At 40.1% G+C, this 26,027-nt stretch overlaps 1 protein-coding gene across 1 annotated transcript in view; it reads left to right on the top strand.

The window, feature by feature from the left end:
- Positions 1 to 10,413: 10,413 nt before the first annotated feature.
- The window catches only part of LOC109473255 (endothelin-converting enzyme 1-like), a 28,839-nt gene continuing 13,225 nt past the window's right edge, over positions 10,414 to 26,027 (top strand). The window contains exons 1-13 of the mRNA XM_019773132.1: positions 10,414 to 10,461; positions 10,668 to 10,794; positions 11,130 to 11,245; positions 13,515 to 13,577; positions 13,977 to 14,117; positions 14,293 to 14,376; positions 16,786 to 16,919; positions 18,215 to 18,295; positions 21,557 to 21,698; positions 22,586 to 22,684; positions 23,108 to 23,185; positions 24,111 to 24,214; positions 25,847 to 25,905. Coding sequence (XP_019628691.1) covers positions 10,414 to 10,461; positions 10,668 to 10,794; positions 11,130 to 11,245; positions 13,515 to 13,577; positions 13,977 to 14,117; positions 14,293 to 14,376; positions 16,786 to 16,919; positions 18,215 to 18,295; positions 21,557 to 21,698; positions 22,586 to 22,684; positions 23,108 to 23,185; positions 24,111 to 24,214; positions 25,847 to 25,905 — 1,276 coding nt within the window. The remainder of the gene's footprint in view (positions 10,462 to 10,667; positions 10,795 to 11,129; positions 11,246 to 13,514; positions 13,578 to 13,976; positions 14,118 to 14,292; positions 14,377 to 16,785; positions 16,920 to 18,214; positions 18,296 to 21,556; positions 21,699 to 22,585; positions 22,685 to 23,107; positions 23,186 to 24,110; positions 24,215 to 25,846; positions 25,906 to 26,027) is intronic.

Raw genomic sequence — 26,027 nt, forward strand, 5'->3', positions numbered from 1 at the left:
ATTTTCCCGCGAGCTTGCCTTTTGTAATGCGTACATCGGCCTATTGTTCTTCACTTCGCACGTTTTAACAATGCCCAAGTCTTCCTTTGTGCCTTCAATTTTACCTCTATGGTTACTGTAAGTCCTGATTTGTTAAGTGTCAAATAATTTTAGGACTTTAGCAGCCACTACTCCATCGCTAAGACTTCATCACCGCAAGTATTTGATCGTTTCCACCCCTCCCTCTTTCCCCGAATCTTGCGGGACTACGTAAGCTCGTTACGTTACGATCGCAAATCACGCTTCACAAGTTCTCGGCTACAACATGAACACAGCGTACAAGTAATTCAGTAACAAATAAATACATTGGTGTTCGTCGAGAAATAAAAATTTATTGTACAAAAATTAGTTCTTTTTTGTACAAATGCCGTGCATAAACGTACCACAGGAAAAAGAATGTAGAAACAATGGCGTCACAGCTATGCTTTGAAATTTCAGGGCTTGTTTTCACTAGGGCTTTTATGAATACATATACTAGCTTACAATTTTTGGCTTAGAAGACCTCGATAAATCTACAGACACAGCAAGGCGTTCATCTTGTGCAACTCATGAGGAGACGATATCGACAAAAAAAAAAGAAACTTACTATAAAGGCAGCGTCATCCAAGCGCCGAGAAAAGAAACAAAATGGCGGCCTGGAAACACACTACTCATGAAGTTACACTTATGGCTTTACAAACGAGTCTGGCTACGAGAAATGCGACATGACTCTGCTACATTCCGGGGTAAAATTTCAGTCGAAAGTTTAGTGGCATGTGTACTTCAAAATGTAAAGCGTTAGTGTGCTACGGCTGTAAGACGGAACGGAAATTCGGGAACAAATAATTTGCAGGCATAGTCAAAGAAAGGAACAAAATGCCGCCACAATTTTTGAAAACATTCGAGTCAACATTTGCGCCAAAATACGATCAAACGTTACAAAGTTGTGGTATCTGCAGGTCGTTCTCGATTGCGTCCTGGATATCATTTACCCCTATCCAAGGACGATGACGCCGGGCTTGGCTGTAAGCTGGTCCACGGGCGCCCAAAAATTTAAAAACTTTGCGTGCATGCAGCGGCTTGCTGGCTACCCTGGAAGACAAACTCGTTTTCCGGGCCGCAAGAGCCCCTCACCCGCTAGTGTAAATTACCGCTGCGGGGGAGTCTAGCCCGGGGGGAGTTTGTAGTTTTATTTACATTTGGCGTTGCACGTAAACTGTCGACATTTTCTTGTTGTTTTCATGTATTTTTAATGCATCAGCTGTGTTCACGTCGCTAAAATCTAGAGCCGTAAGTTTACCCATAATTTTTCCCCGACCGTTATACTAGTAATTACTAATCGCGATACTAGCAACATCGTTTCAATCCCTTCTACGAAGTCAAGACTTTTAGACCGCTTGAAACCCACAACCTTCTCGTCGGAACAGATTTTTGGTCAATTCTCACTTTTAAAACTGCCGCGCCTCTCGATCCCAAGCTTGGAAAACAAAAGCGGTGTGGCCAGAATAGACTATTTGCATGTAACTGCACTGGAAAACAATGAAGCCCGATAATCAGTCTCTTTGAGGGACGCCGCCGTAGTTGATTATAGCTGAAAACAAAGTCTTACTCCCACGTGAAACCTCTGAGAAAAGGGTACATATGATATTTTGGCCCATAACTTTTGATTAAATAAGGATTTTTTGACGAAAACACCAAAAATCGAAAGGGCACAGTCCGGCCGCCATCTTGATGACGCGTTCTTGTTGTTCTATGGAGGCTCACGGGAATTATACCCTAATCTAGGCCGAAATCTACCCAAAAATTTACGAAAATGATCTTAGATTTCGCAGACATCGAGTTTAATACCATAGAATTAGAAAAAAAATATTGGTGAGATTATAGATTAGGACTTCAAGTAATGTTTGGTGCGTAATTTGAAAAAAAATCCTTATTAGAAAGATCACAAGGTTCAAAGTTCGATTGCTAAAAGTTGCCGGAACTAAACACTAGCGTGAGAAGGACTTTTTGAACGCTGTAATTTGCTGTCACGTTTTTACTTCTTCTTATTTACAAAGTGAACCTGTTTTCTTTTCAATTCTTACTGTTGTTTCTCGATATGATATTCCGATCATGCGTTATTTTAAGGAATATTTGCAGTGTTTACTTGTGTAAAGTGCCTGGGTACAGGCACGAGGTAGTCAACCCGCGGTGAGTGGGCGGCGCACTCAGCCATAGCAACGCGGACAAAAGGCTAGCAACCGGACCATCGTGTTTGGCTAAATTTAGTAATTTTTGTTTCAACAATAGAATTTTATGAGTTTTCTGTCAAGTTACTCATGGTTTCTAATATAAATAACATCCCCTGTAATTTTATGTTAATTTTATCATTTGATATGCATATTGTAAACTAATTTTATGACGTCATGGGCCAAAATCCAAGATGGCGGACCATATCATTATAACAGGTATATACAGGTTATTTTCATGAAAATTTCATCAATACTTTCATTTCTTTTTTCAAAAAAAAGGTTTAAATGAAGGTCTTCAGTATGTTTACAATATATTTTAAGCTTTATCATGAAAAAAAAAATTGAAAAATAAAGATTGATGATCCAAGATGGCGGATATCTTGAATATGCATGACGTCATTTTATGGCGTCACCGGTGTTGCTATGGGCAACATGACTTAGTACACCCTAATATTCTGTCATAAACACTTTTGGTACAGTTATGTCGTATACCATTTAGTTTTCAGGGAATAACCTATCTAGACGGTTTTGGCCAATAAAATCACATTAATGACGTCATAATTACGTCATATGACGTCATAACGACATAAAAATTGTAGATATGATAAATTTGTACTAGTACACCATCCTTTGAAAAGTTGGTGGCCATACAACATACCGTTCGCGAGGTCTGAGGGGGGGGGGGGTCAAATGAGTCCCCCCCCGTCCCACCATGCCAAAAAAAAGCATTAGAAACGTTCATATCTTCTTTAATTTCTTTTAAAAAAGTGATGTAAATAGCTTCCTTTGCAGACTTCTGATGTGACGCCGTTAATTTTGTTCGGGGAACGACACGAGTTATGTCGCGGGGACGGTTTGGCCGCCGAGGGCGTTTGCCGGAAAGTGACGGTTTCCCGCATAAGAAGTTTACTTGCACTCGGTGACAAAAAAGGGATATATAAAAACATTTAACAACGTTTGGCATGGATGTGTGAACTTCCCGCAATGAACGCATCCAGGGCAGCTAGGAAGATGTTCAAGCCACGTTCTTCACCAACAGCACGGCGAAAAGCCTCGTCACTAACAGCACGGCGAAAAGCCTCGTCACTAACATCGTGGTGAAAAGCCTCGTCGCCAACAGCGCGGCGAAAAGCCTCGCGTAAAGCCTCGTCACTAACAGCACGGCGAAAAGCCTCTTCACTAGCAGCACGGCAAAAAGTCTCGTCACTAACAAAGCGGCGAAAAGCCATGTCACTGACAAAGCGGCGAAAAGCCTCGTCACTAACAAAGCGGCGAAAAGCCTTGTCACTAACAAAGCGGCGAAAAGCCTCGTCACTAACAAAGCGGCGAAAAGCCTTGTCACTAACAAAGCGGCGAAAAGCCTCGTCACTAACAGCACGGCGAAAAGCCTCGTCACTAACAGCACGGCGAAAAGCCTTGTCACTAACAAAGCGGCAAACTAACACTAACAAGATTGGAATAAGATAATGGTTTTTTGTGTTGCCATGGCAACGGGTTTCTGAAAGGCAATTTTTGCTAAATTTAGTCAGCGAGAAGAACAAAGTACCTTTTTGCTTGGTTCCGAAAACTGGATGTACGACGATGAAAGACTTATTTTACAACCTTGATCACAATGCAAGTGAGAGAGTTGACACGCGTGGAAGATACTGGATTCACAGACAAAAGTTCATGTCATTGAGCAGTTATAACATGGAAGATGTGAATCATCGCCTATCAACCTACATCAAATTAATTGTTGTACGTAATCCATTGGAAAGGTATGCATGAGGTTAAGAAGTCGATTGTGGTTAATAATCTAACAAAATAGTATACATAAAGACCTGAGCTCTGTAAAATGTGCAAGCAAATGCTATCGAAAGTATGATCACTCTACCAGGCAAAGCTTGCAAGACTTTTTGCTTTCATCAGAAATGTATATATTCAGTGTGTGTCCGAGTGTAGATCAATGTAAAAAAAAAACCTCGGTCATTTGTGAATGATTTGTTTTAAAATTTAGTGTATGGATAGCAGTTGTGCTGTTCAAATTTAAAAATGGCCCACCTGGCCTTTTCCTATGGTATTGCAACGGAGTTTTGTGCATTCGTCGATTGTATGTGTGCAGCATTACTCGAAAATATGTGAATGGATATGAAAAATATTTGGTAGTTGAGAAGTGGGTATAGAAAGAAAGTTCGTGTTTAATAAGCAGGTATATAGAAACACAGTTCAGGTTCGGTGGTTATCCTATTATGTTGTTATGTTGCTGAGAGTTGTGTATTTTGGGGAATTCTGGTAGTGTAAAACATACATGGAAAAACGCATAATTCCGAAATTATATACTTACAGATTTTTATATAATAGTATTTTATAAATGTTATATATTTAATCTGTGGCAGGCGGAACATTATGCAATTATGCAAATGATGACCTAATTTGCTTAATGGAAGTAAATTTATTTGACGCCTTATTGGTGAATGATGGGAATTTTATACCTTGTGACATGTGTAAGTTTCTTAAATGTTAACAACACTATTTATTTATTTATTTATTGGGATTTTCAGAAAAGAAACTGGGAGGAGTCAGCAAACAGAATATAATCCTTTGACAAGGCTGACTCCTCCAATCAAATAATGAATAATAAAACATGAGTATACAAAATATGAAATATAAGAATAACAATTATAATAATAACAATGATAAAAAATGATAATGATAATGACGAAGTGGCAGTAGAGCGGAAAAATAATGGATGACTAAGTTTGTTAGCAGTTAAACCATGTACTAATATTGTAAACATCGAAATGGGTGGACAGTAAATGTAGGTAGTGTTTGGATACGGCTTGTTTAAAACGTTTGACTGATGGATTTGGAGTTAGCCTGAGGCGTCTGATTTCTGTTGGAAGGGCATTCCATATGTTAACAATTCTTAAGAAAAAAGAGTGCTTAAAAGTCGTTCTATTACATTTTCTTGGAGTCAGTTTGGCCAGATTATGTGCTCTCAAGTAGGGATGTGGAAAGATGAGGAAATTATCAATGCATGTATTCTGTTAATGTAGGACCATTTGCATAATCAATGAGGACATGTTGAAATGAAGTAGGACAAAGGAATTTTATATGAAAAATATTGTCATTTGAATTTAAAAACCCATAAATTAAGGTAGATTATGCAAATTATGACCTCATTTCCATTGTCACTGGGACAAAAAAAAATTACAAAGACTCATATATTTCATGGAGGAATAAAATATTGTTTATACCTGTTTCATTCCTGTTCCTATATCAATATTCAACAGCTGTTGCATGCATGTGTTATATTTACTCTTTTTTATTTTCTTATATGTAGAAATATATGTATATATGTAGAAATAGAAATAAACAAGGAAGACGCTGTTAAAAAGTGAATCGAAGCATTGGTGAGGGCTATTCATATATAAATATCTCTATATATCTATATCTATCTATATATATCTATGTCTATATATATATCTATGTCAATATATATACAGATATAATAGATATACCTTTCAAGATACAGAGGTCAAAGGGCGTCATCATAACATAGGTATTAGGGCCTAAAATCAGCGCACGTTTCTGTATTCGTTTTGATTTTTAGGATTCTTGATTTATTAAATTGGCATTCCATACGGGGGGCAGCATATTCAATGGTAGGGCGTACGTATAATAGGTACATTTCGCAAAAGGGTTTCATGGGAAATCCGAACCGTTTTACTTTCTATAACTAGCAATCTGGTTCAAGGCTTACCGGCTTACCCTTAACGCCAGTAAGTCCAAGTGGATGTTAATGGGAACACCTGTAAGAACAAGGTCAGCCCCTGAACTAGGTTTCATTTAGGAGGTCAGAGGTCATCCGCGGCGTTGAGACACCTTTTGCTGTGCTCCCACAATTTTGCTCCCTGCACAAGTATTCTTTTTAGTTTCGACTTTTTTTGCGTTTTCTGAGTTGGCCCAAGCATACTCTTTACGATATAGACTAAGTTTCATCACAAAATTCATAATCAAGGCAAAATAAGCCCGATTGATTTGTCGCGGCGCGCAATTTCCGGACGCTAAGAACAAATTGGCCCTGATTACGTGCAGCTGGCAAACCGCACTGGAGCACCCCATGGCGCTGGGCTTGTCGGGAATTTTTGCTGTTAACAACATCACACTGTATGGTGATCCCGGGACACGCAGAACAAGGAACCAGACTTCAACCGACATGTATTCATTACTGGCCACACTCGTCCTGCTGTTATCCGGAGACGTCCACTCAAACCCAGGACCAATAGACTTAGGACTTGCTAATAAAGGACTGCACATCGGACATGTGAATATCAACAGCCTTAGAAACAAAGTACATGAAGTAATGGACTTGTGTAAAAACAATATGCATATTTTAGCGGTGTCAGAAAACCACCTTGATGATGGTATGTGTAATAATATGCTGAGTATCCCAGATTATGTCTTGGTAAGAAAGGACCGTAATGATAAGGGTGGAGGTGTAGGCTTGTACATAAAAGACAATATTCCTTACAAACTTAAACCAGATCTAGAAATCACGGAAATTGAGGCGATATGGGTGGAGTTACATCTTCCGTACAGTAAGCCTATTTTGGTAGGGTGCATGTACAGACCACCTAGCGCAAAAATAGAATATCTGCAAAAGATCATACACCTGCTGGACAAGACTACCAACAATGGTCACTTACCTAACACAGTGTGAGTAACTGCTTCCTTGGCTTCATCAGCTGCTTCCTTCTGTCCTCGTGGGTTTCGCCCCCTATAGCAGGACCCACTCAGGAAGGCGGGGCAACAGTGCTGGCCAAACACTGCTAGCCAAGGTTCTTCGGGATCCACTCTCCATCTGTGCTCTTGACCCAGAGCCATCGGGATGCTCTCTCTGCCTCCTCTGCGACTCTCTTTGTCACTTCCCTCCTTCTTCTGCCCTTCACCCCTACCGCTCCTAACATCCTCCATGTTGACTGGCAGATGAAACCTCTCGTTCCCACCTCCACGGGGAAGCACATCGCTCTCCATCCCTTGTCTTTACATGACTGCACTAGGTCTTGATACTTTAGTGCCTTCCTCTCATGTGCCTCTTCCACTCTTTCCTCCCATGGGACTGTCAGTTCAATCATGGTCACTTTCTTCGCCTGCTTTGACCATAGGACCATGTCTGGTCTGAGGTTTGTTGCCACTACCTCTTCCGGGAAGGTCAGTTTCCTATCTAGGTCGACCTGCAGGACCCAATCATTTGCTTCAGTTAGAATCCCTCCTTCCTCAGTCTTCCTCCTTACACCTTTCTTCACCTCTCCCTCCTTCACAAAGCCTATGAACTGTGGCCCCTTTCTGACCTGTTGTCTCTTCCTTGTTCTCTCTTCTTCTAACACTGCCGCCAACACCCTCAGGACTCTGTCGTGTCTCCACCTGTATCTGCCTTGGCTTAACGCCACCTTGCATCCTGACAGAATGTGGCTCAGTGTTCCCCTCTTTCCGCACAGACCACAGCTCTCTTCCTCCTGCATACCCCATCTCTTCTTGTTCACTGGAGTGGGGAGTAGATCATACACAGCCTTCACAAGGAATTGTGTTCTCAGGGGCTCCCATCTGTGTAGCTCACTCCACATTACCCTTCTGTCTCTTACTCCTTCCCACTTAGTCCACGCACTCTGGACTCCTTGACTGACTGCCTGTGACCTTCTTCCCTCCTCCTCCCTTCTCCTCACTTCTTTCTGAACCATGTCCCTCCTCTCCTTAGGCCCTGCAGTACTCCATCTTTGGCTCTCTGGGTTTCCAGCGCCCAATCCCAGTCTTCCTTGGGCCACCACCCCTACTATGTCTCGGTGTCTGAGGTTGCTCCTGGCCTCCTCAACTGCCTTCTCTACTGACCACTTCCGTCCTGTTCTCAGCACAACACCTGCTTTACTGACATTCTCGTCGCTGCTACTCTCCAAGGCCACAAAGGCCCTTGTCTTGCACACCTTGAACTCTTCCACTGCTGAGGTGAACGGGAGTTGCAGTCTGGAAGTTCTGCAGTACAGCCCGATTCTAGTGAAACTTGGTGGTAGGCCCAGCCACTTCCTCAGATGTCGACTGATCTTCCTCTCTACTTCCTCTACTGTGGTGAGGGATATATCATACATTGTCATTGGCCATGATATTCTGGGCAGCAAACCATACTGGTAACACCATGCCTTGAACTTTCCTGGTAGTTTACTCTGCTCTATTGCTTTCAGGCCCTTTTCCACCTGTTCTTTAAACTCTCTGATGTTATTCTTGTCACCTAGGGTCAGGTCGAACTTCTTGCCAAGACTCTTTATTGGCTGCTCTGTTACTGAAGGTATCTTCTCTCCCTGTATCTCTAGCTGTATCCGATTGCTCAGCTTCCCTTTCCTCAATACCAGCTTTCTACACTTTCTGGCTTTAAACTCCATCCTTGCCCAAGTGGCCTTCTCTTCTAGACTCCTAAGTGTCCATCTTGCGCTCAACACACTTTCTGTTGTTATTGTCAGGTCATCCATGAAGGCCTTCAACGGTTTCTGTCTGGTCCCTGAGTTAGTTGTTGGCCCTCTACTCTGCTTTACTGCTGGTTCCATCACTAGATTCATGGCCGCTACAAACAGCATCACTGAGACTGTACATCCTGTTATAATCCCTCTCTGCAGTCTCTGCCAAGCTGTTGTTCTTCCATCCACAGTAAACCTGATCTGCAAGCCATCCAGGTACTGGGATATGACTCTGCATGCCTGCTGGGATACATGGTACTTCATTAGGGCCTTCTTGATCAGCTGGTGTGGAACTGATCCATATGCATTTTCCAGGTCTAGCCATACTACTGCGAGGTCCTTCTTTCCCTGTTTTGCTTCATGGATAAGCTGTGTTATGATGCTTGTGTGTTCAAGACACCCAGAAAAGCCCGGTACTCCTCCCTTCTGTATGGCTGTGTCTATGTACTTGTTCAGCAGCATGTAGTTAACAAGCCTCTTGGCCAAGACTGCAAAGAATATCTTGCACTCTACCGACAGGAGAGAAATTGTCCTGAACTGTTCGATACTCTCCGCGTTCTCCTGCTTGGGGCAGAAGACACCCTCTGCTCTCATCCATCCTTCCGGAATTTTCCCTTTCCTCCACAGTACTCGAATAAGTTCCTGAGTTTCGGGCACTTTTTATACACCTTGTACGTTATGCCACTTGGGCCTGGGGCTGATCCCGCTCTAGCTTTCCGGATTACCTCCTCTACCTCTGCTAGCTTTGGTTCACTACAGTCCATCGGGTGGGTTGGCTCTGGCACTAGAACTTCCTCTCTCCCTTCTAGCGGCCTATCTCTCTCCTGATCTCCGTGGGTCGTCCTTAGATGTGCCTGAACCTCTTCTATACTGGCAGTTAGTTTCCCACTTGTTTTTGCCCCCAGCAACTGTCTTGTGTATCTGAAGGGGTTCGCCAAGAATGTCGCCCTTCTCCTTTCCCTATCTTTCCTGTTTCTCCTTGCTCTCTCAGCTCTTCCTAGACTACACAGTCTTGCTCTTAGTTCTTTCCTCAATTCCTGTAGGGCGTCTTTCTCTGTCTGTCTTGCCTTCTTCCATCTCTTTCTGAGTGCTCTTAGCTCCTTCCTTATACGTCTTCTCTCTCTCTCTCTGCGATTGGGTTGTTCTTCCCGCCGTTTGCCTGTGCCTTTCTGCTTTTCTCCGAACCTCTCTGACCCAACGCTAAGCACAATTCTCATCATTGCCTCTATCTTCTTCTCAGCTGTTCCCGCTAGCACATTCTCTAATATCCCCTCAAGGTCTTCATCTAACTGGTTCCACTCTTTCTCCGCGTTACTTGGGGGCCATTTGACTTGGCTTTTCCTCGGTTCTCCGTTTTCCTCTGGCTGCGACTCTGGTTCTTCCTCTACCCCCTGACTATCTGGTGGCCTTTCCTCTGGCTCTGGGTCAGTCCTAGGAGTGTCTGCCTGCTGCTTACCTCTCCCCTGGAGGTCTTGAGAACTGTGGTTATCTTCCTGTCTCCTAACCTCCTCCGTCTCACCGAGGGCTGTTTGCCTCGTGCGTTGTTCAAGGTTTTGCCTCAGGCAGCCCATCTTTGTCTGGTGTATTTTCAAGGATTTATAGAACAAACCTCTGCTAGTTCCGCACCTCCTCCACCCACCCTGTAAATCTTAACATCTTTTTTTCTTAGAAGCATCGTAATGGAGATGACTGGCTTCACCACATACAATAATAATCATTCAATCCTCGCCTAGGCAATAATATTTTTTATTGCCTGACTTGTTTAAAATGTAGTGTACTTGGAGGAGAATACCAGTTGATAAATGTGTTTAACACAGAATGATATCAATAGAATACAGTAGGTGAATTAGGAACGCGGTCAGGTAACGTTATTGCACACATTTATACATTATCCACAATCTAGCGAAAAAAAAATGAGACCATAATTTTGCAGGTGAAGGCTTTTTACAAGGCTTGTGTGGATGAATTTGAGAACACTAAACAAAAAGGCTGGCCACTCCTGGAGGTGATACATGGCCTTGCTGGTTGGTACGTACTTGGAGACCAGCCGGGAACAGCAGGTAGGTAAACATGTTTCTAACTTCATCTGTGCTAGTTAATCAACATGTATTGTGTATGGCTTGTAAATTAAAATGTGACAAAGCATTTATGGAAGAAAAAGATTTGTTTATTTCGTTTTCTCACATGTGTCAAAGGTCACTAATCTAATTAGTTATTCCAGAGGAAAATGGTGCGTCTGAGGCAAACAATTTAGTTATGATATTGTGCAGTACTGCTCTACTGTGTATTCTGTTGTTGCAGTTACATCCTGTATTGACTCATTGTTACTTGCCGTATGGCCTAGATCAGGTTTATGCTAACGTTGGCCACGCATTATACTATATGATTCGTGCAGAAACCTGGGACAGAAATATGGCCCTGAAGTCTATCCAGTTGGACTACTGGGTAACAACCTGGTTCAGAATTTACATGAACAGGGATTTTGATGATCCTAAACAGATAATTGTGCAGGTAAGTTCTTAAACTACACATTTGTCCAAGACAGACAATGCAGGCATGTTCCCAAATCAGAGGATTCGGTGTAGATGAAACAATTTCAATATAGCTCATACGCAAAAATGGACTGTTCCAAAGATACCCATGTTGAAACTCTGTGTCTATTTTGATACAGGCTTTTAAGAATGTGTTGGTTAGTTTGTATTTTAAGGGGCAATTTATACTCTCGCTAGAAGGTTTGTTTTCGGTCATTTTAAAAATGATAAAAAATCATTCTAAAAGCGTATATCGAAAAAGGTGTCTAGGGGTATTTGTCAATTCTACCTCCATGCCAAATTTCAAGCCCTTTGGCCACAAAAATGAAAAAAAAAAGAATTCTTTTAATGAAATGACAGGAGAAAAGTCTTTTCAGAACACCAGGAAAAATTGCATGTCGGAGTTGGGTGATATTGTTAGTAAATGTACCATTTCTGCACAAGGTTGATATTGAACAGTCCATTTTTGAATGGGGAGAGAGATGGAATGAAACATTAACTCTGGAACCTGGAGTTTGAGCTTTTGTCGGAATTCTGTATAATTTGCACCTTGTTTTTGCACAGTTCAGAAACACCAGAAATGTAAATAAAACCACAGCAGGTAAATTTTATGGATGACATCCTCTGCAGACTCCACATCTATTGTGATTGGGCGGAAAGACAGGGCGGGCCAAAAAACAAGATCCTTATATTTTGACATCATAAACTTTGTTAAACAAGAATGATACAATCATATATTGTGCTAACATTACCGTCAACTATTACAACATCTATTTTTCACTGAAACAACTTGAAAAGTAAATTTTCAATCATTGTACAGATGGTTTTGATTCAGTGGGAACATCATATGTGCACAACCAACATCACATATAAAAGGAATGAAACATCACTGACTGCATGAAAGTAAAGACAAAACATTGAATCAGAGCCTTGTCTTGTCTTCTCTCTTCATATTTATCTGCCATCTACATTTCGACATCTTTGCCCATTTTCGACATGTTGACCACTGTCAGATGGTCACAATTTTTTTCCAACATCAGGCAAAAATTCATGCACATAATGTCATCCATAAAAATTCCTGGCTGTGGCCTAATGATGCATTGCTGCAAGTATTCTGAAAAGTGGTTGTATCATGGCGGTTGTATACAATGTCTGTCATCACATGAGGATTATGTTGGATGTCGAGAAAAAAATGATATAATGCCCCTTTATCAACAGGAGAAAAATTTCATTCAATATCTTCCTTATTGCGTGAGACATACCAACTTAGATCTTAAGTCATGAGTTGGTTAGATAACGATGAGGATGTTTTGCCTCTCTATCACTTAGTAGATTCTGTCTGTATCTGTATCTGTATAGCCAGTATAACAAATGTACTGCAGCAGGGTCTTGACTTTTGAGTGGGACATAGATGCTTGGGCAGTAAGTATCTGTCATTGTTTTCAGTGACATAGCTACTTTTTTGATCTGCTGTGGTCATTTTTATGACAGAATGACTTGATACCTTTTGATGTTGTGGATGTTTTTTTACATTTTTTTGTAGGTAGCTTGCAGTGTGAAAAAAGAAGGTTAAGTTCGAATTTGGGAAATCTAGTGGCTTTCTAATGTATTGCAACGGCACTTTTAGGTAAAATTTAGCTTCGAATGTAGACCAAAGAGCAGATGTGGGGAGGGGGAGATGTTTATAAGGTTATGGAATATTAGTTGTTCTCAGAGGGGGTAACAGATGTTTATAAGGTTGTTGACTTCTGCCTCGGGACATATGTTCCCATTGCGAGCAGACCCAGTAGACCACAGCTTAGGACTGCGACTCTTTCCAATAGCATGCAAGTCAATGAAACCACCAACATGAAAACCCCACAGTACTCCAACCCCAAAAAGATAGTACACCCAGTATATGTAGTGACGACAATGACAATGACGGCATCGTGACTATGTCAGAAAATTTACGAACTCGTGGAACGTATGTTTATGTACTACAACTTATGAACCACAAACATCCTTTGGTTCACGTACCAGCAAAATAAAAGTCAAACTATATACAGCAGCAAATTTCTGACAACCCAAACTCATACATGACGAAGGTATGCTAACTTAAAGTTAAAGTTATCTAATGATAATGCCCCTACTGTACTTGGTGACAGTGATAGTTTCTGAACACCTCAATCCTTGGTAACTGGGATACTTGAAGGCATAAATCTGGTACTTGAAGGTATGACGACTATTAAAAATGTACTTGTTCTTTCTAGATTGACCAAGATGGCCTGACCCTGCCCAGTCAATGTTACCTTGCACCAGACAACTGTGGCGAGGTAATGGTATTAGAATATATTGGGCAACAGAGTTCAATAAGGAATGAAAATTATTATTTTCTCTTGTCTGTTTGTCTCTGTGTGTAGTGAGTATATGAAAAGTATATCTGACAAGTATGTGCATTACGAGGATGTCGGTTTCATAATCTAGGGCCTCGGAAAATGTTATGTTTCCAGCTACCCTTTTTTGGGTTGGCTGCCGCCGAGAGACATAAAATTGACATAGTGCGTACTGGACCGAATCAGAACTGGACCTAATGTTTCTAAAAAACGAATCTTGGTGATTCAGTACTGGACTTACAAAAAAACTTGTATAGTTGATACATTATCCTTTGCTTATATCTTAGCAGTTTTGCATGCTTCTTATGCCATTCACATAAAGGTATGGCTGTTTTGCAGGCACTGGACTCCTACAGGAATTATCTGAAGACCACCTCAGTTCTGCTGGCCAGAGATGCTGATGTCAATGACACACAAGTCATCAGCAGGGTTAACACTTTTGTGGAAGATATCATTGACTTTGAGACTATGATTGCAAATGTGAGTACATAACTTTTGTCTTTGCAAAGCTCAAACTTCTTTTTTCATCTAGATTTTATGACAGAACAATAAAAGTTGTAGCATGCAGAAAATATTTTGCATGAATGATATGCAAATGCAGAATGGTTGCTGTGTACGCAGTTAATGGTTTTAGCCTGTGTATTGATTTCTGTAGATCACACAGAGTGCACAACGCCCCCCCTCTCCTGCACAGAGAGATAACAAGATCAGTTTGTCGGAGCTGAGCAGTCAGACCCAGGTAAGACATCATCTAGCACACACCTGCACACCTCAACTTACCTGTCATAGGCCGTGTTTAAGTGAAGTCACCCAAACCGCGATTCGGGTAACTCACATTCCTCACATCTGGTCCACGTGCCACAAACCGTGTCCGATCACAATTCGTTTGAGCTACATTTATTGCTGTTTGATGATAACACGCAAGGTGGCGTGTTATTAATGTCAGAGGTCAACGACCTGCTTGCTGAGGCCCCCCTCCCAGCATATCTCGGCCGAATGCCGACATGGTCTCGTCAGAGGCGGTGAAGCTCGCCCTAGAACGGACACATTATTTGACCATTACTGCTCTTTAAGTTGCTGCCACGTAAAAGTTGGTATTGCATATAAATAAAGAAATATCACCCCCGTAATCCATGACCAGGCGAAGTTTCATTAATCTCCAAGCAGATCTTTTGGAAACCACCTCTAGAAGTGGCTTGGGATCAAGGCGCTTTCAATGTGATTTTGGAGCGTTCAGATAGAGCCACTTGAAACCGGCTTAGGGGTAAACCACATGTAAAGCGCCTTGGGTGACTTCACTTAAACACGGCCGTAGAAATACAGTATGAAGTCACAATATCATACATTGCCTTGTTACAGCCAGTGTTTATAAAACATTAACATTTACGGGTTATCTTCAAACTCTTCACGTGATGACTATTAATGATGTTTTAGTGCATGTTTGTTGTCACTGAGCAAAGGGACTCTTTTTACACAACCAAGCCTTTTATTCAGCCGACGTTTCGGTGACCGTCTGTCACCTTCCTCAGGGTAATTTTAATTGATTCACATTGCATTGCAGTACAGGTGTCGCTGCTATAGATGCATTCCCAAACGAACAATATTTACATATCCACACATACACATGTACATGTATACGTGGTTTTAGGGAACTGTATCTACAATGCGGTCCCAAACGCACAGGAGTTGGATATATAGTTACATAATTGTGGTCAATTATTAAACCAAAGCAGTTACAGAGAACAGAGATCAGATTCCAAAATGCGTACAGGAGTGTATATACGTAATATGTATACACTCATTGTGTTAAATTCAAAACAATAACTCTTACTTCTTAAGAATGCGGTCCCCAAACGTGACTAAGTGTATGCCCCCTCATCCCGCAGTTCATGACAGGAGTAGATTTCATGATCCATACAGCCTCCAACGTGTACATGTCCTCTCTGTCTATCACTTTGGCTCCATCCCAGTCTATTACACAGTTATTACCTTTGCCAAGAAGGTTGGGTTTTCAGAGGCGTTCATATATGTGTGTGTGTCCGTCTGGAAACACGATAACTTGAGAAGTCTTCATATTTGGTAGGTGAGTAGGTCTTGATACCTCGAAATGATTAGATTTGGGGCCACCTGGCGGCTTGTTACAGTACTGCAGCTGAAGTTCCGGTTTTGATAACTCTTTATCTAGACATGCTAGGGTCACGAAACTTGGATGGTAGGTAGCTCTTCTGCATAATCTATGAGGAAAGTCTATAAATCAGCTGCATTTCGTGATGTGACTATTGAAGCTAGTGACATATGTAATTGAGAACGAGAGAAACACAGGCAGTTATTGATTATGTAAAAGACTTAATTTACATGATTAATAAGAAAATGTTATAATTCCATAATGGTAACTACCTGGAATTTCTTACTTGTAGTATCTGAAAGTTAAGTAAAGGTGAACATTATTAAACATAATGTATTCAAATCTGGACCTCATTTGCACGATTTATGAGGAAATGCTCGAATGGCATTCTTTGTTAAGAAAAGACTCTCTTGGTGGAGAATGTGATCAACTGATAAAATTCATGCAAATGAAGATCCTACTTGCACAATCAGGGGGAATAATCTATAAATTATTTTTTGTCAGTCATAATGATTCTAATTCTAAAACATCATTTGGCGAAGGTATGAGATCATGGAACTCTTGTTTCGTAGATACATGTATGTATGAGGAATGCTTTTATAGCAGCGACACCTGTGCTGCTGTGGAATGTGAACCAGTCAGAATTGCCCTGAGGAAGGTGACAGACAAATACTTGTGTAAAAGAGTCCCTTTACTCAGTGGAGATGTTTGTTTCAAATTTCCTTCAAAATACTTTCAATATCAATTTCATTGTGTTGGAGCAGAAATAATAACAAAATTCACACACCTGTGTGTTTTTGTTTGTATGTGTGTTTGCACGTGTATGCGCGCGGGCGTGTGTGATGTGTAACTTTGTGTGACTGTGTGTTTTTACTTAGTAATACACATTGCAGATGTTCCTTCCAGTCTAATATGGCTTTTAAATGCCAAGTTGCAATGTAATCTCTCTTGTGTAATATTGTTACATATGTGACAAATTAATTAGAATCAAGTCAACTTTTTCTTGACACATTATATTTTCAGATCAATTGGGTGGACTTCTTCCATTACCTGTTCCCTTCCACTACTGTGTCTGGTGACTTCCAGGTTGTCTTGTATGAGAAAGACTATGTACAGAAAGTTGCACAGTACATCACCAGCTTTGGCCCAAAGTTAAGGTCTGTTGTCCTTTAACCTTTCCTAAGCATTAAAATTCTATCAGTATTACTTTATTATCTGTTGCCCATTCATTTTTCACAATATAGATTTCATGTGACATTTGAAATTTTATTTTGATATTTTAAGTTTGCAAAATATTTTTGTTTTTCGGTACAAACATCAAAGTTTGAGTAAAAGTAAAAATTTGATAAATTTATTTGCTGCCTTGACTTAAGTTGATCCTTGTTATTACCTCCATAAAAATGGAGGTAATAACAAGGATCAACCAACCGCATTTACGAGTTATGTTGTACACACACAAAAAAAAACAACTCTCTGCAGCAACGTATGAACATCATAGGATAACCATCAGTTTCAAACTTGAACTTGGCTTCTGAAACCGCTGCTCACTACCAAATATCATCAAGATTGATTCACAAATTTTCCGGTTATAATGCATACATATAACTGACAACTGCACAAAAACTCCGCTGCAGTACGATTGGGAAAACCCAGGTGGACCATTTTTGAACTTAAACTACATTTCTACAACAGCTAGAGGCCAAAAAAATATTTGAACTACATACGGACACACCACAGCTGTTCCACCGCCTTTGAGCCGAAAACATCACTGTGCATATATCATGTTAATGTTGTCATTTGCATACTTAATGATGAAATTCAAACGGAAGATAGTCAAAGCCCACATGTACAATATTAATATGTAATTTGATTTGTGAAAATCGTAAATCAAAATTGATAATGATAATTACAACCTTACTTCCATAATCAATGAGACAAATGAAAACCAAGTTCTAAATATTTCATGGAGGTATGAAATCTCTGAATTCTTGTTTGTCTTTGAGAATTGAATCAATTTGTACAACTGTTTTTCAGGTTTAAAATGTACATCTAACGCAATTAACCCCTACAGTTAGTTTTGCAGCAGTGTGGTGGCATTCAGAGTATACACATTATGTAAAATTGTCCTATCAAAAACTACCTTTGGGTATTAATCACTAAGTTGTGTTTGACTAGTTTGACTAGTCCAAACTTCAAGAGGTCAAACACTAGCCTGGTGTCCAGCCTTATTAGCTTTGGTCCGCTCCCCAAGATCCGCTACCCAACAAGTTTCCTGGGGAGCGGATCTTGGGGAGCGGATCAAAGCTAACAAGGCTGGACACCAGGCTAGTGTTTGACCTCTTGAAGTTTGGACCTGAAAGCTGAAAGGAAGCCTCTATGATTGTTAGATGACGAGGTGAATTATAATTTTGCCTTTGAATACTCTACCCTCTCTTGTGCCGTGTACATTCAGGAAGTATCATAATTACCTGATGTGGAGGCTGATTCAGACATATGTGCTGGAGCTGAGTTGGGACTTTGTCCATGCTTATCGGTAAGGGACTTTCACTTGAATGTGAGAAGGCTTGAGGATAGTCACATTTCGTTTTTTTTTAAAACAAGTATATTGAGAGAGAGAAACTACTGTCACATTGGCATATCTCCATCAATACTCTGTTTTTAAAAAAGAACGATTATATATACACGAGGAATATCAATTTCATTTATTTATTTATTCTTTGTTTCAGGCCAAAGGCCCATATAAAAAAGAAGAACAATAACAAATGTATAAATACACGCAGACAAATTACAAACTGTACATACAAATGTTTAAAAAGTGCTGTCAGTACAGGCTTCGAGTAAATACATCTGAACGGTGTACAGAAAGTGCGAAATGGAACGAAATGGACGAAATGGAACGAAATGGAACGAAATGAAACGAAATATGTATGAAGTACGTTGGAACGGCGACGTTTAAGTGTCCGCTCGACATCCAAACTGCAACGTTCAAAGTTTGATGGTATTCTTAGAACCGCAACGTTATAAGATCGATCAGGGTACGTTAAAGGAGTTTCGAGTTGAGTAGTCAAAGATCAGTTTTTTTCTTTGTGTAGTAACTTGTTGCGGCATTAATCTAGCCGAAATGTTTCGTCCTTGTTGTCAATGTTCTGCCTGCCCGCAAGAAGTGTTGCCGATCTCGGAAACAACGTCCAGAGGAAATAATGAGACAAGTACAGAAGAAGTGTTAACTCGCAGGGATGTCAAAAATTTAGCTCCGCCCCAGCCAACACAGCAAAAAGTAAAAAAAAAACGCTGTATAATAACGCTTGCCTCATGCACTTTGGGTGAATTCTGAAAATGAAATTTTATCGTCCAATTCTTTATTCTAGTCCTTACTTCCATACTCAGTTCCGTTTCCCTGTCATTATTTCGTGCAATTCGCAGCGGGTTATTAGCATAGCATATATCGTCCAACGCAGGTTTTGCACGCCGTGCCCACATTTTCAGGAAGAAATTAGCCACACAAACACAGCAATGAATAGGTTCAAGAAATAAAACACATCATCATATAAAGTAAAGTAAAGTAAGTATATTCACCACTCACTTCTGTATTTAAAATTTTGAACAGTTCCGTTTCTTATATTTTGCTATCTATTTCATTTCATTATTGTGCACACGCGGCTGGTGATAAAATTCCTCACCAAGGGGCACACTTTGACTGCTCACCTCAAAACTCAAGTTATTGTTATAATAACGTACCTTATAACATTGTAGTCACTTTATTCTTAACGCACCCTGATTGATTTTATAACGTTGCGGTCACTTTATTCTTAACTTACCCTGATCGATCTTATAACGTTGCGGTTCTAAGAATACCATCATCAATCTTAACGTTGCCATTTGGACGTCGAGCGGACACTAACATCGCCGTTCCAACGCACAGACGGCTTAGCGGCTTTCCTTCATACATATTTCGTTCCATTTCGTTCCATGTCGTTCCATTTCATTTCATTTCACACTTTCTGGGGTCCCCATCTGAATGGCAAAGGGTGTACACAATGCTATTTCTCGATGCGAGAACAAGCGTCACAAATGAGTAGGTGAGTTTGCGCCTCAAGGCGTTGAAAGTGTCGAACGTAAGTGCGCATATAACAGACTGTTTCTATACCACCTATGTTAATTCATCAGCATTTTTAGAGCGTCATAGTATGCTACCTTAAAACGCTGCTGCAGCACATCAACACCAGAGCTGTGAACAATAAATAGGTGAACAATAGGACATAATGCGTTTTACCGCTATTGCACAATTGCTGAATTTAGCCTAAAACTTAGCTTTGGTGTCTTGTTGCATTACGAATAGAAGTACGAGTATCATCAGACAAGTTGTAGGTTACATGTATGTGAACGCCTAAATATATAACAGAAGGAACATAAGCCAAAGCGGTGCCATACAGTGTGGCTGAGGGAGTTTTGCTACATTTGTACATACTATTAGATGTAGTCGTGGGCATGGGAAATACATGCAGTTGGTTTTCATATTATAAAAAAGAACATCGGCTCCAATTATATATATTAGGCTTTGTTGTTTGTTGACTATTGAAAATATTAAAGATATAATGACTTTTCATAGCATCAATCATAATGACTAGAATTAAGTTTGCTAGCAAAATTGATTGTAGTTTACAGTTTAATCACGCCACCTTGGATTTTGACTGAATAAATGGTTTATTTAGAAGTATATACAATACACTGACACTAGACTCACAGGCAACCTTACTGGATGCCTGAGTTGCGCTGTGGTCAACACAAGATATCATTAAAATACGGAAACATGCTATCATAAAATGGTATTATTAAAACATTATTAGTTACACATTACCAAAAATCGTATAATTGATTATAAATCCTTTGCTTTAAACATTACGTATTACACAGTTATGGAGTTGTATTGTTGTATTTTGAACCAGTTTTTGGCGACGCCTCATGGGCGAGCCTATTGTGTGCAGTTTGCAAGAATTCTAGGAATTTTTTCCACAGGCACAGGATGTCAACAGGCATGTCTGGAATTTTGCTGACATACATCTTTGCCCAGAGTCCTACACAGTCCAAATTCCTACAAACCCCTGGGGAAACCTAGCTGGGGATGACCAAAATTCCTGGGCTTGTTCACTTATAATACACACAGGGGAGGGTGGGAGTGATCTACTGAACTGTACTATATGATATCTGTCTAGACTTGAAGGCATCCAATGCAGTTTTTAGGGCTTGAAAACCCGATTTTTCAAAGCCAATATTCTAGTAGTCATTTATCTACATATTGAGTTGAAACCACCTCATGGAGCAAAAATTACCAAAATTCTGACGGAAAATGGTTACTGGAAGGGCCCTTGGCTGATTTTTAAGGTACCTCCCAGAGACTCATCTTGGGGCTTGTTTCTGCAGTTTTACAAGCCCAACGTATGAAATACTGATACAAATGTGCTAATGTATTGACAGTATGTGTCAATATCACAAAGATTGCCTTATTCAGAATATTTCCAGTTTTGCTGCCCTGAAATTGCATTGAATGCCTTTAACAGGTTAGATTAGGTACATGTACAAAATGTATACTTCCAGTGATGCACATGGGATATTAAACTTTGTAATAACGATATACAATAATACCAGTGGTCAGATGCAATGAAACAGATGACTATATATGCTTACATCCATGCAATAACCCCATAATTTCATTGTCAGCCTTGTTGTTGATTAGATGAAAAAAAAAAAATTTAAGCAAAATTTTAATCTCTTTGCTATTACCTACTGAATGCAGAATCTTCTACGAAGCTTTGACGGGAAGATCAGAGTTTCCAGAGAAGTGGAAGCTCTGCTTTGAGATGTCCCACCAAAGACTACGCTGGGCTCTCAGTTCTCTGTATGTAAGAGATCACTTTGCTGATGACAGTAAAGATAAAGTAAGACCTTAGTATGCTATTTGTGTTTTGATCACCTCACCTCATTTCACCTAGCCCTAATCCTTATCCCTATTGCAGTAAGACTTAGTGTTGAGAAGTCTTAAATGTAAGTAATGTTAGTCTTTCTTTTACACGTTTTGACTAAATGCTTTGAGTGTTGCGAGTTGAGCTGTTGAGAAGCTATACGTGGCCAATGCAATTAACTAACAGTAATTTAAATAACATAATCCAAAACAAGCACAAAAATGATGTGCAGTATTTCTGTATGATAATCCCAATGACTACCATAACCTGCCATATGCATCCTTATTGTACTTACTTTCAATTTACCTGCTAATCAAAGACTGAGTCCAACATCTTCTCAATGATCATTTCTGTTAGAAGTATAACAACTGATACTCAAATAAAACCCTCTTTACATGTGTTGTTGAATCCTGGCATAACACACTGTCATTGTCTGTCTAAGAGACATTGAACTGAAAATCACTGTCCCACTGTTACTTGAAACAAATCAATATTTCTTGAAAACCATTTCATGGGGCTCAGGATACCATACAAACATAACAAACTTTAATGTGCACCAAAGCATGTCTGCCTGATTGTGTGTGTGTGTGTGGGGGGGGCATATATGACAGCAATAATTGAGCCCATTGTTCCCATATTGTTCCCATATTGCCCTGTAGTGGTTGCAATTTCTTATAACTACAGGACTTTAAGCAGTGTACATTTTCGGTAAATGTTTATGCAAACTGACAGTGATTGCACTTTTACAAATTTACATTTATCGTTAAATGTCTTGGATTAAAAGAGAACCATACACAATTGCCTGTCACTGAGCAAAATAAGATCTGGCAACTCAAAGTATTAACTGTGACTTTATGCTGAAGGCAGAGGAGGTAGCTGTCAGAGTAAAGAAAGTCACATCAGAGGGCATCTCCCAACTTGCCTGGATGGATACAGACACTCAAGATAGGGCAAGAAACAAGGTAATTCCACAGCAAACCTATAGTACAATCATGTGTGTACACAGTACTCTGTCGTTATGCCACACGACCCCACCAGTTATGGTGAAGTTATGAGGCCGTGGAACTCTTGTTGTGTGTATTATGATTGAGTTTTCCACAGGATTCCGTTAGAATCTGATCTGATATTTTGACATGTAACGAAGACTAACATAATTCTGCACGGTGACATCATGTACATGTACATGTATATCCACCACCCTGCAAAATGCATTCCGCAATTCAACATCATCCAGTTTAATGCACTTTAGAATATCAAAGCGTGCAAATATACGTAAACCGGAAGATAAATGGGAATCAAGGTCGGGCATCAAGGTCTCATGTAAAAGCCGTGACCTGGCAATGGAAATATAGCCACAATTATGATATTCCATCCTGCACTTGTAGATCCAGTCACTTGTAGACCAGATCGGATATCCTGACTGGCTCGTGAATGAGGAAAAAATGAGTCTTTATTACTCTGGGGTAAGCATGAAATAATTAAGGGTTAGTGACCTGCCCCAAGGTGAATATGGTGTGATAAAGCCTTGTCAGTTGCTATAACCACCAAATAAAGCCACTGAGTTAGCGCAGCAAACGAGGTGGCTTTATAAGGTGGTTATAGCAACTGACAAGGCTTTATCACACCATATTCACCGAGAAAGGGCGGGCCATTAACGCTATTATCATAAAGCCTATCAAAACTTACACAGTAAACAGTGACACATTCCTGTATAACACGTATACAAACTTAAAGAGAACATTGTGTTCCTTCTGGAGTCACCTGAGGTCACTGGGGGAGGGTAGTGTTCTATTTGGGTCAAAGGCAGGGAACAGGTGTTCTTATGGGAGTCACCCGAGGTCATTGGAACACAACTTCAGTTATTTTTGGATCTTTTAGAACAGAGCAGTGTTCTATTTGGGTCACCTGAGATCATATGCGGGTGATTATTGGATGTTTAATGTATGGATTGGGATGAATAATGACCCGGTTTTGACATTTCGGTGTCATAAGGAATGTGGAATGGAGCCTTCTGATTGGTCAAAGTCACTCGGCTATATGATAATTAATCATGTTAACTGTTAGTTAAAGTAAATAAAAATAAAACCAGTTGGCAACGTACAGTTAACCAAGGAATAGAAAAACAAAACATACAGTAAATGTACATCATAATTACATTTCTTGTAACACATGTATCTTCTCACTTTCTCCCTTGAAAGAATGAAGTGCATTAGGTTTAATTCATTACTTACTCTAACAAAGAGAATCATAAAGTACATGTATCAATATTTGCTATATCTTAAATACATGTATTTCCTCTTCTCATTGAATAGAAAGGAGTGTTTATTATCATACAGACTGAGTATATGTACAACATTACAACATGTAATCCATTTCCTGCATGTATAGCTGGAGGTTAATGCCACTGACCACTTTGGTAATGCAGTACATACAGCAGCGTTTGAGAAGAACCTGTGGGACAGGCGACTTGCCAACCAGGTGTTGAGAACAGAGTAAGTTGGCTGTACAAATATACACGTCACATAAAAGTTACATGTACTGTAACATACACTAGCTGCTGTTTTATGATTTAATATTATCTAACTTGGTTCCTTGTGCATTGCAAAATCAACACTGTCAGTCACCTTTCTCCTGTTTCCGTCTGAGAGGAGAAAGTGGGTAGACTGACATGCCTGATGTAGTGACCCAAGCAGCCCATAGGACTTGTGCTGGGGAGGCATTGGCCTGAAAAGTTTTGCCAAACGTCGGTAACAATGGTGGATCATTTGCATGCGGGGGGGAAGAATTTAGCTTCGCCCCAGCCAACACAGCAAAAAGTGAAAAACGCTGACAATAATAACACTTGCCTCATGTACTCTTGGTGAATTCTGAAAATGAAATGTTAACGTCCAATTCCTTATTCTAGTCCTTACTTCCATACTCAGTTCCGTTCCCCTGTCATGATTTCATGCAATTCGCAGCAGTTTATTAGCATAGCATATCGTCCAACGCAGGTAAACAGAGGCGGATCTTTTGCACGCCATGGCATGCCCCCATTTTCAGGAAGAAATTAGCCACACAAACACAGCAAAATGTTGTACTGTATCTAATGTTGAATCGGTTCAAGAAATTAAATACGTCATATTATTTATTTACCACTCTTTTCTGTAGTTAAAACTTTAAACAGTTCCGTTCCATATATATTTATATCTATTTCATTTCATTCTGTTCACATGTAAGGCAAGTGGCTGGTGATAAAATTCCTCCCCATGGGCATACCGCCAGGACGGTCGGAGACCACAAAGAAACACGTCCGCACACTCAACTCAAAACTCACTTTATTCTTAACATATCCTGATTGATCTTATGACATTGCGATTCTAAGAATATCATCAATCTTAATCGGACGTCGAGCGGACACTAACATTGCCTTTCGAAAGTCCGAACAGCTAAACACCTTTCCTATACATATATTTTGTTCCATTTTGTTCCATTTTTGTCCATTTCGTTTCATTTTGCACTTTCTGTACACCACATTTGGGATTTTGATGTCAGGGGGGCCGCATTTTAGAAATAGATAGGATGTGACTCATGCATGATGAGTAAAGGAACAATGTATTTTTTCCAAGAAATAGAGTCGTAGGGGGATAGAAGATGTAACGGTGTATGTGTATAAAGGGGGACAAAACCCACGATCAGTGAACATCAGAATGTAGCATGACTCCTACATCTTTTATTCCCGAGTCGCATTGAGTACTTCTCCAACATTTCTAGCTATTTAATGAACTTGTAATAAACACTCATTGAGGTCATTAGCTAACAAAAGGCTACCCGCTACAACACAAACACTTTACATTTGGTGGCATCATTACATACATGTATAATATACTTATGTATAAGTCTTACCAACAATTTGCCTAGGTTCATTCCTTATTAGTGTACATGTATGCTTGTTCCCATGTAGTATACATGATCCAATGACCAAGGACATTTTCATGCAACAGGTAAAGTTAATAAGAAGTAGGCTGATCAAAAAAAGAACCAGTCTGGTATTACCAATGAGCAATGTCAAATGCTTTGATCAAAAGTTGACAAAGTTCAACGTATATCGATCTTTACTTCCCTTCTGTTCTTTACATGTATAGGTGGGACATCGATGTGTATGGGATCACAGCGCACTACCTCTACAACTGGAATGAACTACGTAAGGAAATGACCTGTAGAAGACGTATACTAAGAGGGTTGTTCAATAAAGATTTCTCCTCAGACATATTCCAATTATTGTAGGAGGGTGAAGTTGAAGATGCTTAATATCATTGTGTGTAT

This window comes from Branchiostoma belcheri, unplaced genomic scaffold (genome assembly GCF_001625305.1).
Source record: "Branchiostoma belcheri isolate BF01 breed outbred unplaced genomic scaffold, Haploidv18h27 scaffold298, whole genome shotgun sequence".
In the NCBI taxonomy this organism is placed as follows: Eukaryota; Metazoa; Chordata; class Leptocardii; order Amphioxiformes; family Branchiostomatidae; genus Branchiostoma; species Branchiostoma belcheri.